The sequence below is a fragment of the Camarhynchus parvulus genome, chromosome 26, assembly GCF_901933205.1.
Source record: "Camarhynchus parvulus chromosome 26, STF_HiC, whole genome shotgun sequence".
Classification (NCBI taxonomy): domain Eukaryota; kingdom Metazoa; phylum Chordata; class Aves; order Passeriformes; family Thraupidae; genus Camarhynchus; species Camarhynchus parvulus.
Window position 1 is genome coordinate 827,464 of NC_044596.1, and position 14,376 is coordinate 841,839.

General features: G+C 53.5%; 1 protein-coding gene across 2 annotated transcripts in view; it reads left to right on the top strand.

Annotated features, from left to right (window-relative positions):
* The window catches only part of PPP1R12B (protein phosphatase 1 regulatory subunit 12B), a 133,916-nt gene extending 123,477 nt beyond the window's left edge, over nt 1-10,439 (top strand). For both annotated transcript variants that reach the window (XM_030965587.1, XM_030965588.1), the window contains one exon: nt 7,113-10,439. In XM_030965587.1, coding sequence (XP_030821447.1) covers nt 7,113-7,199 — 87 coding nt within the window. In that variant the 3' untranslated portion in view covers nt 7,200-10,439. The remainder of the gene's footprint in view (nt 1-7,112) is intronic.
* Nucleotides 10,440-14,376: the final 3,937 nt, after the last annotated feature.

A 14,376-nucleotide genomic window follows, 5' to 3' on the forward strand; every position in this document is an offset into this window, starting at 1 on the left:
AGTGCCTGAGGTCCCAACTTAACACAGCAATTGTTCTTGAAGGTCACAGAAGCTCCTTTATTCCATAGCAGTGCTGCAGCTCCTGGCTTCAGCAGCGTGCGGGCTCTGGGCATTTTTATTTAGTGTTGCAGGCACAAAATCTGTTAATTGAAGGCAGGTACAGAGAACTGAGAAACCTGCTTTTGCTAAGCCAGGTATCAAGCAGAGTGATAAGCAATCACAGCGGTATCATCCAGATCCTGCTCTTTGCCCTTGGCTTCAGTCCCAGCCTCCCAGCCCTTGCTGGATTTGGTGCATAAACAGGAGCCTGGCCTACCTGCAGCACACAGACATTTTTACATAAATGATCCCTTCTGTGGGCTGTGCAGCCTGTGGAGGCTGAGCAGGGGCTGATGGGACCATGCTGAGGTTCTGTGCTGTGCTGGTGTGGACAAACAAAGGTGGTCTCTGAAATGGTGACAGTCCTTTCCACCTCACACAGCACCATACCCCTGCTATGTGTGTTAGATGCTTTCTGCCAGCTGTGAGCCATGTTATAAAACAGAGAGGCTTTATTATCTGTGTGTCATAAAATCATGGAATATCCTGAATTGAAAGGGACCCACAGCCCAACCCCTGCCCTGCACAGACACCCCAACAATCCCACCCTGGGCATCCCTGAGAGCATTGTCCAAACACTCCTGGAGCTCTGGCAGCCTCGGGGCTGTGCCCATTCCCTGGGGAGCCTGGGCAGTGCCAGCACCCTCTGAGGGGGAACCTTTCCTGAGGTCCAGCCTAAATCTCCCCTGACACAGGTCCAGCTGCTCCCTGGGGTCCTGTCCCTGCTCACAGAGAGCAGAGATCAGAGCTGCCCCTTAGGAGGAGCTGCAGCCCCCACTGAGGTCTGACCTCAGGCTCATCCAGGGTGAACAGACCAAGTATCCTTAGCTGGTTTTGGTACTGTCAAAAGAAGTGACTATTCCAGTACAGCCATCTTCCAGCAGCTCCTGGTGTGATGTATCACAGGACAGCTGTGCCATGTCTGTCTGTCTGTCTGTCCTCACTGAGCACAGTGGCAGCCAGCAAATCTTGGGCTGTGAAGGGATGGATGGATGGATGGATGGATGGATGGATGGATGGATGGATGGATGGATGGATGGATGATGGATGGGTGGATGGATGATGGATGGGTGGATGGATGGATGGATGGATGGATGGATGGATGGATGGATGGATGGGATATGGGGTGATGGATGGATATGACTTGATGTGGTGTCATGGATGGAAGGGGGGGGGGGAGGGTGGGGGGGCCCTGCAGTGTTCCTGCAGTTTGTTTACTGTAACTCTATCTTGGGATCTGTTGATTTATCCGGGGTCAGAACTGTGTTTGTGTGTCCCAGGAGCTGCTCTGTCAGTTTGATGATCTCAGGGGCTCAAACCCCATCCTTTGCTGGCTCCCTGCCTTCCTGTCTTGCTTACCTTGGTTTTGCAAAGCTTTCCAAAGAGGTGTCTTCATTCTGTCATGGAGAGTAAATGTAGGGCTTTTGGGCAGCTAGGAATGGAGCTGATGGTTGGGGGTATACAAAGTGCTTCAGTTTTGTTCAGGAGTGAGCCCTTGGACAAAATGTCCTGGGACACAGCAGATTCCTTGCCAGCTGCAGTCAGCTCTGGGTCATACAGAATTCCAGTGGCTTGGGTTTGAAGGTGCCCTTCTCATTCCACCTCTTGCCATGGGCAGAGACCCTTCCACCATCCCAGGTTGCTCCAAGCCCTGTCCAGCCTGGCCTTGGACATTGCCAGGGATGGAATGGCCACAGCTTCTCTGGGCAACCTGAGTAGTGCAGGTTGGGTGGGTGGTCACTGTCTTTGTGTCACAGTAGATTCTTTCATGGTGCTCCTTGTTCAGGACTGACAGCACCTCCACTGAGTGCTTTTTGCTAATGAAATGGTAGAAAGGAGCCCTCTTCCTCATAGACCCTTCCCTCTGTCTTCTTCTGCCACTAAGTGGACATGGGGAGGAGTATGGTGCTTTGTGGGACTGCTTTGGTTTTGGACTGGAATTTTGTCACTTGAATTTACAACTCTTCTTGTGGATGTTTCCTGCCTGCCCCTGCCCAGTGTTGGAGCTCCCTCCATCATGCAGGAGGGGTTCTTGTTTTCTTGTGGCCCAGCTGCCCAACTTCTCAGGAGGAAGGAGGGCAGGGACGCTGCTCAGGAAGCAGCTCCACAGCTCTTGGCATCTCCTGGCACCTGCAGTGGTGTAAATGTCCAGCACATGAATTCACTTTGGCATTACTGGGAACAGTGTCATCCTTGTGGCACTGGGATGTCTGCATGGCTTGTACCACTCCCTGTTCTGCTTCCTCATGGCTCTTCTGGTCCTGACCTCCCACTGCTGCTGTACCTGTGCAAGCCCCAGTTTGTACCCATGTCCAGTTTGTACCCATGTCCAGTCTGTACCTATGTCCAGTTGGTTCCTGTGCCCAGTTTGTATTTGTGCAACCCCAGTTTGTACCCACACACAGTTTGTACCCATGTCCACTTTGTTCCTGTGCAAGTCCCAGTGTGGGGCTTGGTCTCTGCCCTGTCCTGTGCCCCTCATTGCCTTTGTCACCAGGAATGCCCTCCTCCCACTGTGGGAGATGCTCTCATTCAGACTCCTCTTCCTAAAATGAACAATTTAAGGTTCAGACTTGTCCCCTCTGAAGGTCAGAGATAAATTGAGCCCTGAGACAGAGAAGAGTTGAATCTGGGCAAGGATGAGAAACCAAACCCCAGGGGTTTTGGCAGGACTGAGCCTGGGCAGACCCAGGAGCATCACTCAAGCACAAGGGACACAAGCAGACACAGTACCTGTCTTGGTGATCTGCTGTGGGACAGTGACACTTTCAGGTGCTTCAGTCTCTGCCTCTGGGATCTTCCAGGAAGCTCTGGTTCCTCTTAGCTCCACACAGCTGCTTTGGCTTTTAGAGATACATGAAGAAAAGGAGTTTTAAAGAAATTCTCAGTTCCCAGCAGAGCTTTCAGAGCCTGTCTAGGTGTTAAGTCACTGGTGATAGGTCTCACAGCAGTTCCCAAGTCCCAGGGCTGTCTGGGTAAACTAGAATATAATCCTGCTTTGTGGTGGGAAATCCCTGTATTTGACCTTTGTTAAGACTTTGGGGGCCGCTGGAGAAAGGGATGATTCCCAAAATGTCCTTGGTGTGTTGTCAGGCTTTCCCCATCCAGCACTCACTGCTACTAATTTCTTTTATTCTCTTTTTTTCTTTCACTGCCTATGGACTAAACTCCCATTTCTGTTCATTTCCATGATGTTCTCTCTGTATTTCTCTGTCCACTCCTCTCACTCTCTGCAGAATCTCCACCAGCTCAAACAGATTCACACTCTGAGGCAGATGAATGAGCAGCTGCTGGCTGAGAACAGGGCTCTGACCCGGGTTGTGGCCAGACTCTCTCTGCCCTCCAAGCCCAAGGAATCAGAGGAGCTGTAGCTGCTTTCCCTCGGGCTCATCTTGCCTCCCTCTTCCTCTCCTCCAGGCAGGTCTCCGCTCTCCTCTGCTCTCCAGGCTGCCTGGGGACGCTCGTGGCTCAGAGCTGGTGGCAGAGGAGCTCTGAATTCCAAGAGCATGGTGCTGCTGCCACAGCAGGGCTTTGCTGGAGCTCTGCTCCCCCCCTGGCTCTTGCTCTGCTTGGCAGATGCTGCTGCCCTTGCCAGCTTAGCATTGGGAATGGCTTTGGGGTGGCTTGGCAGTGCCAGCAGCTCTTTGCCTGGTACTTGGCCTTGAAACAGACCCACAGAATGTTTGTATTGGAAGGGGTTAAGCTAAAGTTCATCTCGTTGCACCCCCTACCATGGGCAGGGACACTTCCACTAGACCAGGTTGCTCCAAGCCCTGTCCAGCCTGGCCTTGGACACTTGAAAATAAGTGGTTTATGCACATGTCTGCTTATAATATAATTCTTTTCCAATTGGACTTAGTTCAGGGAGAAGCTGGCACTCACTAAGTCAGATTATCCAAAGTCAGGAAATTTTCCGGGATGTTGTGAAAAGCGAACATTTTAGACAGAAAGGGCATTTTTAGGAAAACTACAAAGTGAACTGTCCTCAGCAGGTTTTCTTGGTCACTTGAACAAAAAGGACAAGCTCCTTTCCTTACTTTATATTGAAATTTTTGAGTGTGAGTCCACAGGCTCAGCACCCCCTCATCTCCTGTGGGCTGGCACAGGGTGGGGGATGCAGCAGGAACCAGACCAGGAGTGCTCTGTGTTTTCATCTTCTGTTTTAAATCCAGTGCAGGACAATTAATGGTGGAAACCCAAGGATGAGTCTTCCCTAAGCTTTGCCTTCACACATCACACAGTTAAATTACATCTCTTCCTGCTACTTCATTGGTTCAATGCTAAAATAAAGCTGTAAGTGCTCCTTTCTTGGGGCCCTACCTGTCCTTTGCAGGTTAGTAGGGATATTCATATCCCTTGAGACACAAGAAGTTGTGTGCTCTTGTGGGCTGGAAGTGGCACCACAGAATAAAAAAAATCTATTCTTAGCACACAAATTATATCAAGGCTGATTAACCATAGAAACAAACTAACCAGGGGAATTGTGGCTTCCCCTTTCCAGGAGTCTCAGCTCAAGCCCACATGTGTGTCACAAGGGCCAGGAGAGTCAGGGGTTCTGTTGTGTGCCCTGGGTGGTGCAGCTGGTCAGGTGAAACGATCTCACAGCCTTTCTGGGTTTAATCTGTGGAACTATCCTCCAACCTGACCCTGCCTCATTTCTTCTCATAAAACTTGAGTTCAGTCATTCTCCTTCCCCACATGCTTTGAGATCTGAGAGGGAAAATTGGGCAAAATTCTTTCCAGACTCAAAGAACTGATGTTTCACAATGTGCAAGTCACCTCTCCTCCTCCCAGGACATGCCCATGTGCTCACTGCCCTGCATCCCCCTCTGCTCTGGCTGAGGCTCACACTTCCCTCCCCACTCACAGGTGTGCCCAGGCTGGGGGAGAGCCATGGTCTGTGAGCTCTGCTGATGTAGTTTCAGCTCTTTGGGTAGGTCTAGCACAGGCTGTTGCTGGTATGTGTAAACTCTGCCTCAGTGGTGTCTGTGGACATCACAGCTGTGCAGAGATGTCACTGGGTTGGGCTCTGCCAGCTGTACCACGCTCTGGCAGCAGAGCTTTTCAGTGAATCTCATTTGCCTGCAGGCACATGGTTTCTGAGGAGCCATGTGCATTCAGTGAGTGTTCTGCAGTGTCCCAGGTGACACCAGCACTGCCTCATGGTCAGCCCTGCCTTTCCCTGGGGCTGGGCCACATCCCTGCTCACCATTCCTGGAAACTTCCAGCCCTTCCAGCCTTGGAACCCCAGTTCCCATGGGGTTCATTTCACCTGACTTGAGACCACTCTGCATCAAAGGGAGGAACACCCTGGGCTTGTGTTGTCTAAGGCTGATGTGCAGCTGTCAGGAAGCCCCACTGGGCACTAGTGGAGCTGGTTTGTGGCCAGGAAACGTGTCCAGAGGCATTTATTTCACAGGTACTTACACTCCTCCCTTTTCAAATAAGTGGCACAGGTCACACAAAGCCCCATGAGGCACAGCCCTGTCAGGCTCCAGCTGAGCCCTGGGGCTGCAGTGGTTCTCTGTCCCATCATTTCTGGGAACTGTGACAGGTTCTCTCTCCCAGAATGAGTGTCAGGACTTCACACAGCCATTACCACAGCAGTGGGCACTGCAGAGCCGCCCTGGGCAGTGACAGGGGCCTGACAGGACTGCCCAGTGGGTGGAGGGGCTCTTGCAGGCCCTGGGAGGCACCAGTGGGAGTGGCAGGTGGAGCTCAGGAGGAGACAGGGGAGTGCAGAGATGCCAAGAGCTCTGCTGTGTCTCTGGGCTCCTGATCACCTGGGTGATGGTGATGGCAATGCCTCTTCTTTGCCCATGAGAAATGGCACAAGGAGCCATGAGTGCTGTTCTGGTGACAGCCCAGCCATGGTGTCACACCAGCACTGGCTCCAGGCAGGCACACTCAGCATCTCTGGCTGCTCTGGCCAGCCCAGCACATGGATTTACCCTTCCCACAATGTCCCACCAGGCAGCACCAGCCCCTCCTCCCTCTCTGAAAATCCTCCCAGCTGAAACATCCCCCAGCAGTGCCCACAGGGATGGAGTTGGGTGTGCTGGAGCCCACCATGGCTTGGCCCAACCTTGTAAGAAGGGAATTGCTCTGGTGGGAGCTGGAACTGCCCCAGGAGCTGCCCCCACTCAGAGCTGCTGATCATGGAGGGACTGCAGGTGGAGGGGGGCAGAACATTGTGGTCAAAGCTGAAACACCAGGCTAGGAGGGAGGAGATTTAGTGCAGATATTTAATTGGAGGGAATTCCTCCAAGATGCACCTTGGCAGACAGGAGTTGTGGCTGAGCTCATACAGGTGCCATGTGTGTGACCCCGTGTGTGCCCCACCCCAGACAGGAGCAGGGGTGTCCCTCTGGTGCCCAGTGGTTGGGAGCAGCCCAGGGAAGGTCACTGGGTGCAGCACAGGAAGCCAGCAGGGTCTATGGCCATGGGAAATGCTGGAAGGGTCTTGTTGAAGCTATTTCTTCTCTGTTTCCAAAGGCTTTTGTCTGTTGCAACCTCAGTTGAGCACCCAGGAGGTTCCTCCAGTGTTCTGCCAGTCCTCTGGCCTCGGCACTTGGGACTGTATTACACATCTGCAGTGTCCCAAGGAGATTTGGGGTTTTCAAATAGATTTGGCAAGGTCCAGTCCTAAATGAAGATTCCAGACCTTTGGTTTCCCTTCCAGTCCTGGCAAAATGGAAAAAGCATATCAGGAAAACCAGCTTTGTCTGCTGAGCTGTATTTGGCCTCTGGGCACAGGTTTGGGATGAACCAGCTCAGAAATGGTTCCTGCCCTGCTGGTCTGGTCCTGCCCTGCTGCTGGGGCTGTGGCCTTGCTTTGCACCAGGGGCTCCCTGCTCAGTGCTGTGCTCGAGGCCCCTCATGCCTGGCTCTCACCCCAGCTTGTGAGAGCTCTGGAGATGCTGCAGAGCCATGGGAGGTGCTGCTGGAGGGGATGCAGTGGCCCCCTGGCCCCCCAGCCCCTCTGATCCCACCTTGTCTTTGTCTCTCCACAGATTTTGACAGAGCTGAAGTCGGACAACCAAAGGCTGAAGGATGAGAACGGAGCCCTCATTCGAGTCATCAGCAAACTCTCCAAATAGGAATCAGAGCAAAGGGAGGACAAGGAGGGGTGTCCTACACCAGCTGCCAACCCCACCACCGAGCCCTACCCCTTCCTTCCCGTCAGTACAGCAAGTGTTTCAGCCGTGGGATCAATGTCACACCTGCCTTGCCCTGCCCTTTGCTGTACATTCCCTTTCTACCCCTATTTCCCCCCAACACACCCCCTGCCATTTTATTTTTTTTTAATTTATGCATGTTGTGGTATCTCGGACATTTTATTCAAGGGAGAAATGTGAGGACTGGGTTTGAGCTGCCAAAACTTCTTCCAAAAGCTCAGTGTTTGGTTTTGGACTCTGACCTGGAGTGGGAAGCTCCTACTGTAAAAAGTGACATCTGAAGAACTAACCCAGCATGTCCAAGCCCTTTACAGGTGGCTTTACAGGAAATGTGAACTTGGGCTGGGACTCTGAGGATGCACATCAGCCCACTGAGATGTGGGACTCTGGTTAAAAGTGATGCTGTGAAAGCCACCAGAGCTCATGTTTGTCACAGGCTGATGAGCTGTTTTGCACAGACACCTTCTCCTCTTGCCCCAGTAGACAGAGTCTTTTATTTTAGATAAGATTTTGAACCTGTTCAGTAACATCAGTGCTGTGCTGACACTCAGTGTCAGACCCTTCTCCCTCAGCCTCCCTGTCCCCCCAGCCTGGGTGATCCTGTGTCACTTTGTGTCCTTCCAGGGCTCCTGTCTCTGTGGTTGGTAGCATCCAGTTGCCACCTGGACTCTTGTTCCTTGGCACAGGATATATCCCAGGCACTTGCTGAGCTTTCTGAAGGACAAACTTGAACCCCTACAGCTCCCCTGGGGCTCTCACCTGTGTGTGAGCCTGAATCACCTTGCAGGGAGCTGTGCCCATGCCAGAAACCAGGCTCCCCTTCCCAAAAGCCATCTGGGACATTCTCCCGCTGCCTCCCTGAAGGCAGAGCCCATAGCAGAGCCTGGTCTGGTGTTTCAGGTACCTCCCTTTGATTTGCAGCAGGATTTGTAGACAGAGGATGCCAGCATCCTGTCCCACACACCTTGGAGAGGTCAGGGTGTGTCAGTGCCAGAGGGACAGGGAGCTGCTGGTAACTGAATCATGGTAAATGAAAGTGTTCTGACCTGTCAGAAACTTGTGATAAGCTTTGACCTTGAAGGAATCCCCCTGAAATATTCCTCTTTAATGTTACATGCACTCTAAACAGTTTGGAATTGTTCTCTCCCATGGGCATTTAGACATTGGCTCCTCTCTCCATGCTGTGGGACGTCAGCAGTTCTGTTCAGCTTCCCATTAACAGACTCCTCTCAAACAGTTCCTTCCCTCTCAGAGACATCCTGCTGTATCCAAACATTCTCCCATCTACATCCTTCCATATTTGTCCTTTCATCCCCTTTGTCCTTCAACTCCCCAGGCTCTGTCTGGCCAAGGGCAGCAGTTCTTGGTCACTGAACCTGGAGGTGGCCATGGAGCAGCTCTGCCATGTTCCTGAGCAGCTCTGCTGGCTCTGGCTGGGGGAGCTCTCCACTACCAGAGAGATGAGATACTTGAACATGAGCAGAATACTTGAGCTTGCTCAGCAGGGTAAAACTTATCTCTGTCAGGCAATCCTGGGCTTTTTCGAACCTTTTGCTGGTTATTGCCTCAGAAAGCATCTCTGTTTTCCTCTCTCTGGAGTTTTCTCTCTTTGGTTTTTTTTCCCCCCTTAATTCTCCATTTTTCCCCCTTCCCCTCCCTGTCCTGCCCTGTTTCCCCCTCTCTTGCTCTTCCTGGAGCTGCCAGTTCTCCCCAGGCAGCTCTGACCACCAGTTGCTCTTCAGCTGGTGGAGCCATTTGTGCAGCTGAGGCACTGTTTCTCCTGGTACACTGAGGCCCTGCCTCTGCTGCTGAGCTTTGGGAGGAAGAGACCAAAGCTGGTAAAGGCATCAGGGTTTCTGCAGAGCACTGCCTAAGCCAGGCATCCTTTTTATATTCCTTGATTTTAACCCTGCTCTATTTAACAGCTTTAAGTCTTGAGATCCAGTCAGTGCTTCCCCTGCACGCCGTCCCTTCCTGGTGCACTCTTTCTGTGAGTACTTCTGCTGTTCTTGGTGTTTTCTCTCTTGGTGACCACTCCTCACTTCAGCCTTGGGCTCTGCTCTGCTCAGGAGCTCAGGGCTCAGGAGCCCTGTCCTTTCTGTGCTCAGGAGCTCAGGGATCAGGAGCCCTGTCCTTTCTGTGCTCAGGAGCTCAGGGATCAGGAGCCCTGTCCTTTCTGTGCTCAGGAGCTCAGGGTCAGGAGCCCTGTCCCTTGTGTGCCCGTGGAGCAGGAGGTGCTCCCCAGCTGGGCTGGCGCCTCAGGCTGCACATCCCAGCAGGATGAGGAGGAGAGTTCAGAATCAAGATCCTGTCCTTCTCACAGGCAGGTTCCTGGCAGCAGGAAGAAGCCTGGTGTTTGTTTTAGGGAGAGGGTTCAACCCAATCTGACAAATCCATCCTGCACTGATGTTTTGCCCCTTCTTACAGGACACTTCCTGTGCTTTTTCCCAAGGAGCAGAGTGGGAAGGCTGTGGGAGGCTCATTCTGAGTGGCACCTTGCAAAGCCAAACCACTGTAGCGGCAGTGTCTGCTTAGCACTGGATTCTCTGAGCCCTGGGCCCCACAGCTCAGTGTCCCTGATCAGCCAAAGCTGTGAGCGTCTCGTGGTGATGGCACAACTGCAAATCACATTCTTGAGAATGGATTTTTTTTGTCTCACTTCATGCCTGACATAACCAGTGCACTGAGGAGGTGACAAACAGGACACCTCAAACCCTGTGCTTGGCACAAGGTGCAGAGCAAATAGGTTTTTAAAATTGATCCCTCTTGGAACCAGAGCATTTGCCAGACGTGGTCTCCCTTGGGGAACATGAGCTTTTTTTTCTAAGCAATTGCTTGGGGTGAGTTAATTTTTATTGCTTGGGGTGAACCCACCTGTTGTGGCTGCAAGTTTGGTGATGGCTCTTTGTAAATAAACTCCTTGGAGAAGCAGGACTGGCTGATGAGATGGGGAGAGAATGTATTTTTATGCAACTTTTGAGTGGCCTTTCAAACCCTGAGATGAATGATTTGTTTTACTGGTTGTTGTTATATAGTATTATAAGTATTATGTGTTTGAAAGTTTGGGAATAATATTCACAGCTATGATGCTTGTAAACACAACAGTATTTATAAATGAATAAAGTAAGAGTTGATAAAATAGAAGCTTTGACTTTGCTTCCATCTTTCTGGAATTACAAGTTGTTTGTGCTAAAATTCCCTGTTTCTCCCAAAATTCTCATGGCATAACAATATCCATCACCCATAAAAGCACAAAAGTTTTGCAGCTACAACACAGGTGCCTTTTCAGGGGAAGCTGAAATAAAGGAACTGGGATGCACATCCCTGAAAAGCACCCACCAGTGGAAGGTAAAACAGGAGAGGGTCCCATCTTGTCCACGACATCACACTGGGGTTCAGGCCCATTTCCCACTCTGGTGGCAAGCCCTGGTTTTGCTCTCAAGTTTGGTCAGCACGAAGTGTGGCACAGGCAGGAGGTGGTGTCACAACTGGGAACCTCTGTCTCGGGTGAGGCTGCTGGAACCTCCGTGTGTTTGGAGGTGGTTGGTGCAGGTTGAGTTCTTCCCTTAGGGCTGGTGCAGCAGGATGTGACTCTGGGCCAGATTCTGTGCTGGGGGCGAAGAACTCTGTGGAGACCTTGGGTATTTCCCACCTGTGCCCCAGGTCTGGTCCAGCCTCGCTCAGCTGGAGTTTGAGGTTGCCCAGAGCACAAGTCAGAGGGAGCTGGGGGGGCTCAGCCTGGAGAGAAGGAGGCTCAGGGGGGCCCTTGTGGCTCGGCACAGCTCCTGCCAGGAGGGGACAGCTGGGTGATGTCAAGCTCTGTTCCCTGGGAACAGGGACAGGACAAGATGAAATGGCCTCAGGTTGTGCCAGGGGAGGTTTAGGTTGGATACTGAGGAGAAGTTCATCCCTGAAAGGGTTGCCAGGGCCTGGCACATCTGCCCAGGGCAGCGGCGAAGTCACCATCGTGACAGTGGCAGTGTTCAAATGGTTGTGAATGTGACACCTGGGATGTGGTTCAGTGGTAAACGTGGCAGTGCTGGGTTAGCACTTGAACTCCACGATCTTAGAGGGCCTTTCCAACGTATTTATTTCATGATTCCGTGTTCTGGGGGACCTGGGCCCTTGTGGGGTTCCACCCACACCTCCATCCCTCCATCGTCCCTGGGATCACTGCCCCCTCATGCCCCGTGAGCCCCAGCAGCAAGACCAGAAGGGAACCAGCTCCTTTCAGCTCGTTTCTTTAATAAGGAGACGTAAATCATTACAAAATAACCATCAAACGATCAGAGACGGAACGACAGAGTCCACACGAGGGGAAGGGGCATTAAAAGCAGCTTCCGCCGGAGCCGAGCGCTGCGGGGCTGGCACGGCCCGAGCGGGGCCGGCGCCGCTGCCCCAAGGGTGGCCGAGCCTGCGACTCCCAAAGGAGCCGGCTCCTCCCTCCCAGACAGGGAGAAAAAAGGAAAAGGAACCCGAGCCTGTTGCCAAGACTCGTGGATTCACTTCCTTTTGTACCCCCGGGAGCACCTCCGTGGCACAGCTGGGTTTGCTCCGCGGTGCCGCCAGGAGAGGGAAGTGCCAGCCCTCATCCCCAAAAGAGAAACCACCGGCTGGGCGTGGCAGAAATAACCCAAATTGCTCCGAAAATCCTTTTCACCACCAGCAGGTCGAGCCCAGCATCTGTGCCCAGCGTTGTCCCGTCCCCTGGCGCGGCGTGCCAGCGGCACCCAAGGGCAGCGAGGCGCGGCCGCGGCGGCTCCGGCAGCCCGAGCCCCACGGACCCGGGGGGACACACGGGGGGAAGGGGTCACGGCTCAGCGCGGGCCTGTCCCCGTGGGGCCCGCTGCACCGTGCTCTAATATGGCTTCTAAAGTTGCTCTGACGGTGAAATGCACCAACGCGACACAGGACACCGAAGCCACGATGTTGCTGCTACCCGGCCATGGGACAAACGCGACAAGACACAGGAACACGACACACATGGACGCCACGGCCGCGGCGGTGATAGCTCACTCTCCGCTGGCGGGTCGGGCTTGGCATGCTTTGCTTCTTGGCATTATTTTCTTCTTTTATATGATTTAATCGGGGATTTTCATTTTTATTGAGGGGAAAATAATCAGGGCGGTGGAGAGCTCTCGAGCGATGGGTTTTGGTCGCCGCCGCCTCCTCCGTGGCGGAGCCGGAGATGGGGACGGCGGTGGCGGGGCGGTGGCAGCGCCGCCGGGCTGGGGCCATGCTGCTGCTGCTGCTACGTGGCTGCATCACATGCACTGCTCGTGGTATATACAGCTATGTCTCCATATAATTTACCTACACACAGCTAAGGGGCGGGTCAGAGGCAGCGCAGATGGCTTCAGGATGTTGGTTGGTTTTCCCTTTTTTATTTAAAAAAAAATTAAATCATGTATTAAAGTCACAGTCTTCCCCCTCTCCCAAAGACTTAAAGAGTCTGAATGGAAAGCAGCCAGGTGGGATCGCCACTCCTGGCCTGGATCCCCGGACCCCGGCCGATGCGGTGGGTCTGGGGGCAGAGGGGTGGAGAGGAGCACAGGAGGGAGTGCATCTGGGGTGTGCAGGTGTGATGTGCAGGTGTGCAAGTGTGCAGATGTGCAGGTGTGATGGGCAGATGTGCAGGTGTACAGGTGTGCAGGTGTACACACCTCCACCTGCTTCCCTGGGAAGGCTGCAGGGCCATGCACACTCGCTGGCTGCAAACAAGGATTTCAGTGCTTTTTCTAATTCCTCCTCTTTTAACCCATTCCATGTAAGGCAAATGCCCCCACACACCCCACACTCCCTCTCCCCTAATGTCTGGAGGGACCACAAAGTGAGACTGAGTCCTACCAGTGCTCCTGACCATGGGGAATCAGCCCCCCTCCAGCTCCCCATTATTAAAAGCATCCCAAGATTTCTTCTCCCTTTGGCTATGGGGCAGGGCAGGACCCCATCTGTTGACACTGGCACATCCATTAGGAAAAGGGACTAATTAAAGCTGGAGATGGCCCTGAGAGAGCACTGGATGGATGAGCCCTGCAGACCCAGCATGGTCCCAGTGCCCCCTTCACCAGGGCATGGCCAAGTGCAGCCGCAGTGGTGGTGGAGGTGGTCATTAGAGGTCCCTGTCCAACATCCCCTTCCCACACTGCAGCTCGGCCACCCGAGCCCCAAACCTCCCACAGATGGAGGTGTCCTGCCCTGGGGACCTGTCCCAGAGCTGCACAACCCTCCAGGGATGGGGGCTGGTCCCCGTGTCCATTTGAACCCCTTGAGCCAAGTTTCAAACCTGGTTACTGCCACCAAGTGTCCCATCATCTCCCCACCTCTGGAGAGGGCCAGGATGCCCTTTGGGAAGTCAGAGCTGTGGGAGCTGCTAAAGCATCCAACAGCACTGGCATGAGCTCAGTTTGGCACTGTGTCCCTGGACCCAGTGCCAGCCCAGATGTTGAACCCCCAGAGCAGTGTCCCCAGTGCCAGCACATCCCTGGGGCTCAAGCCTTCACTGCTGCAGTGCCAGAACCCCCAGCACGGAGCCCAGGGAAGCCAAAGGGAGCAGAGTGTGAGGCTGCTGTGGAGCTGGGGCTGGGACAGGGACACAAGCTAACATCAGTGCTCCAGTACAGGCTGGACTGCACTGGGCAGGGCTGCTGGACCCTCTCCCAGTTGCAGAGAAATGTGTTGGCTTTCTGGCTCAGGGGCTTTTCTGGGACAGTAGGAGAAGTAGCCTAGAGAAGCTCTTAGCCACTGTCAGGGTCATGGATATGGCTTATACCCCCAAGGGGAGCAGGAGGGGGTGGGTTTAACAGCCAGTGGCCTGGTGGGGAGTAGCAGCTCATGGGGGTCAGGGGCTTTGGTCCCTTGTAGGCCCCAGGCTTGCTCTTGCCATCTCCACCCACAGCAGGAGGTGGGGCTGGAGCTCCCCATGGCCCCCTGGCTGCCCTGAGGCTGGGGTGCCCACAGCAATGATGGGACATGCGATGGACAGTCCTGGGGAGACACCTGGTGCTGCTCTGGGGAGCTGCCCCCATCACATCTGGAGACCTCTCATTGTAAATCCGCCTCATGGAAGAATTTTAATCTATGGGATTCACCAAGCATG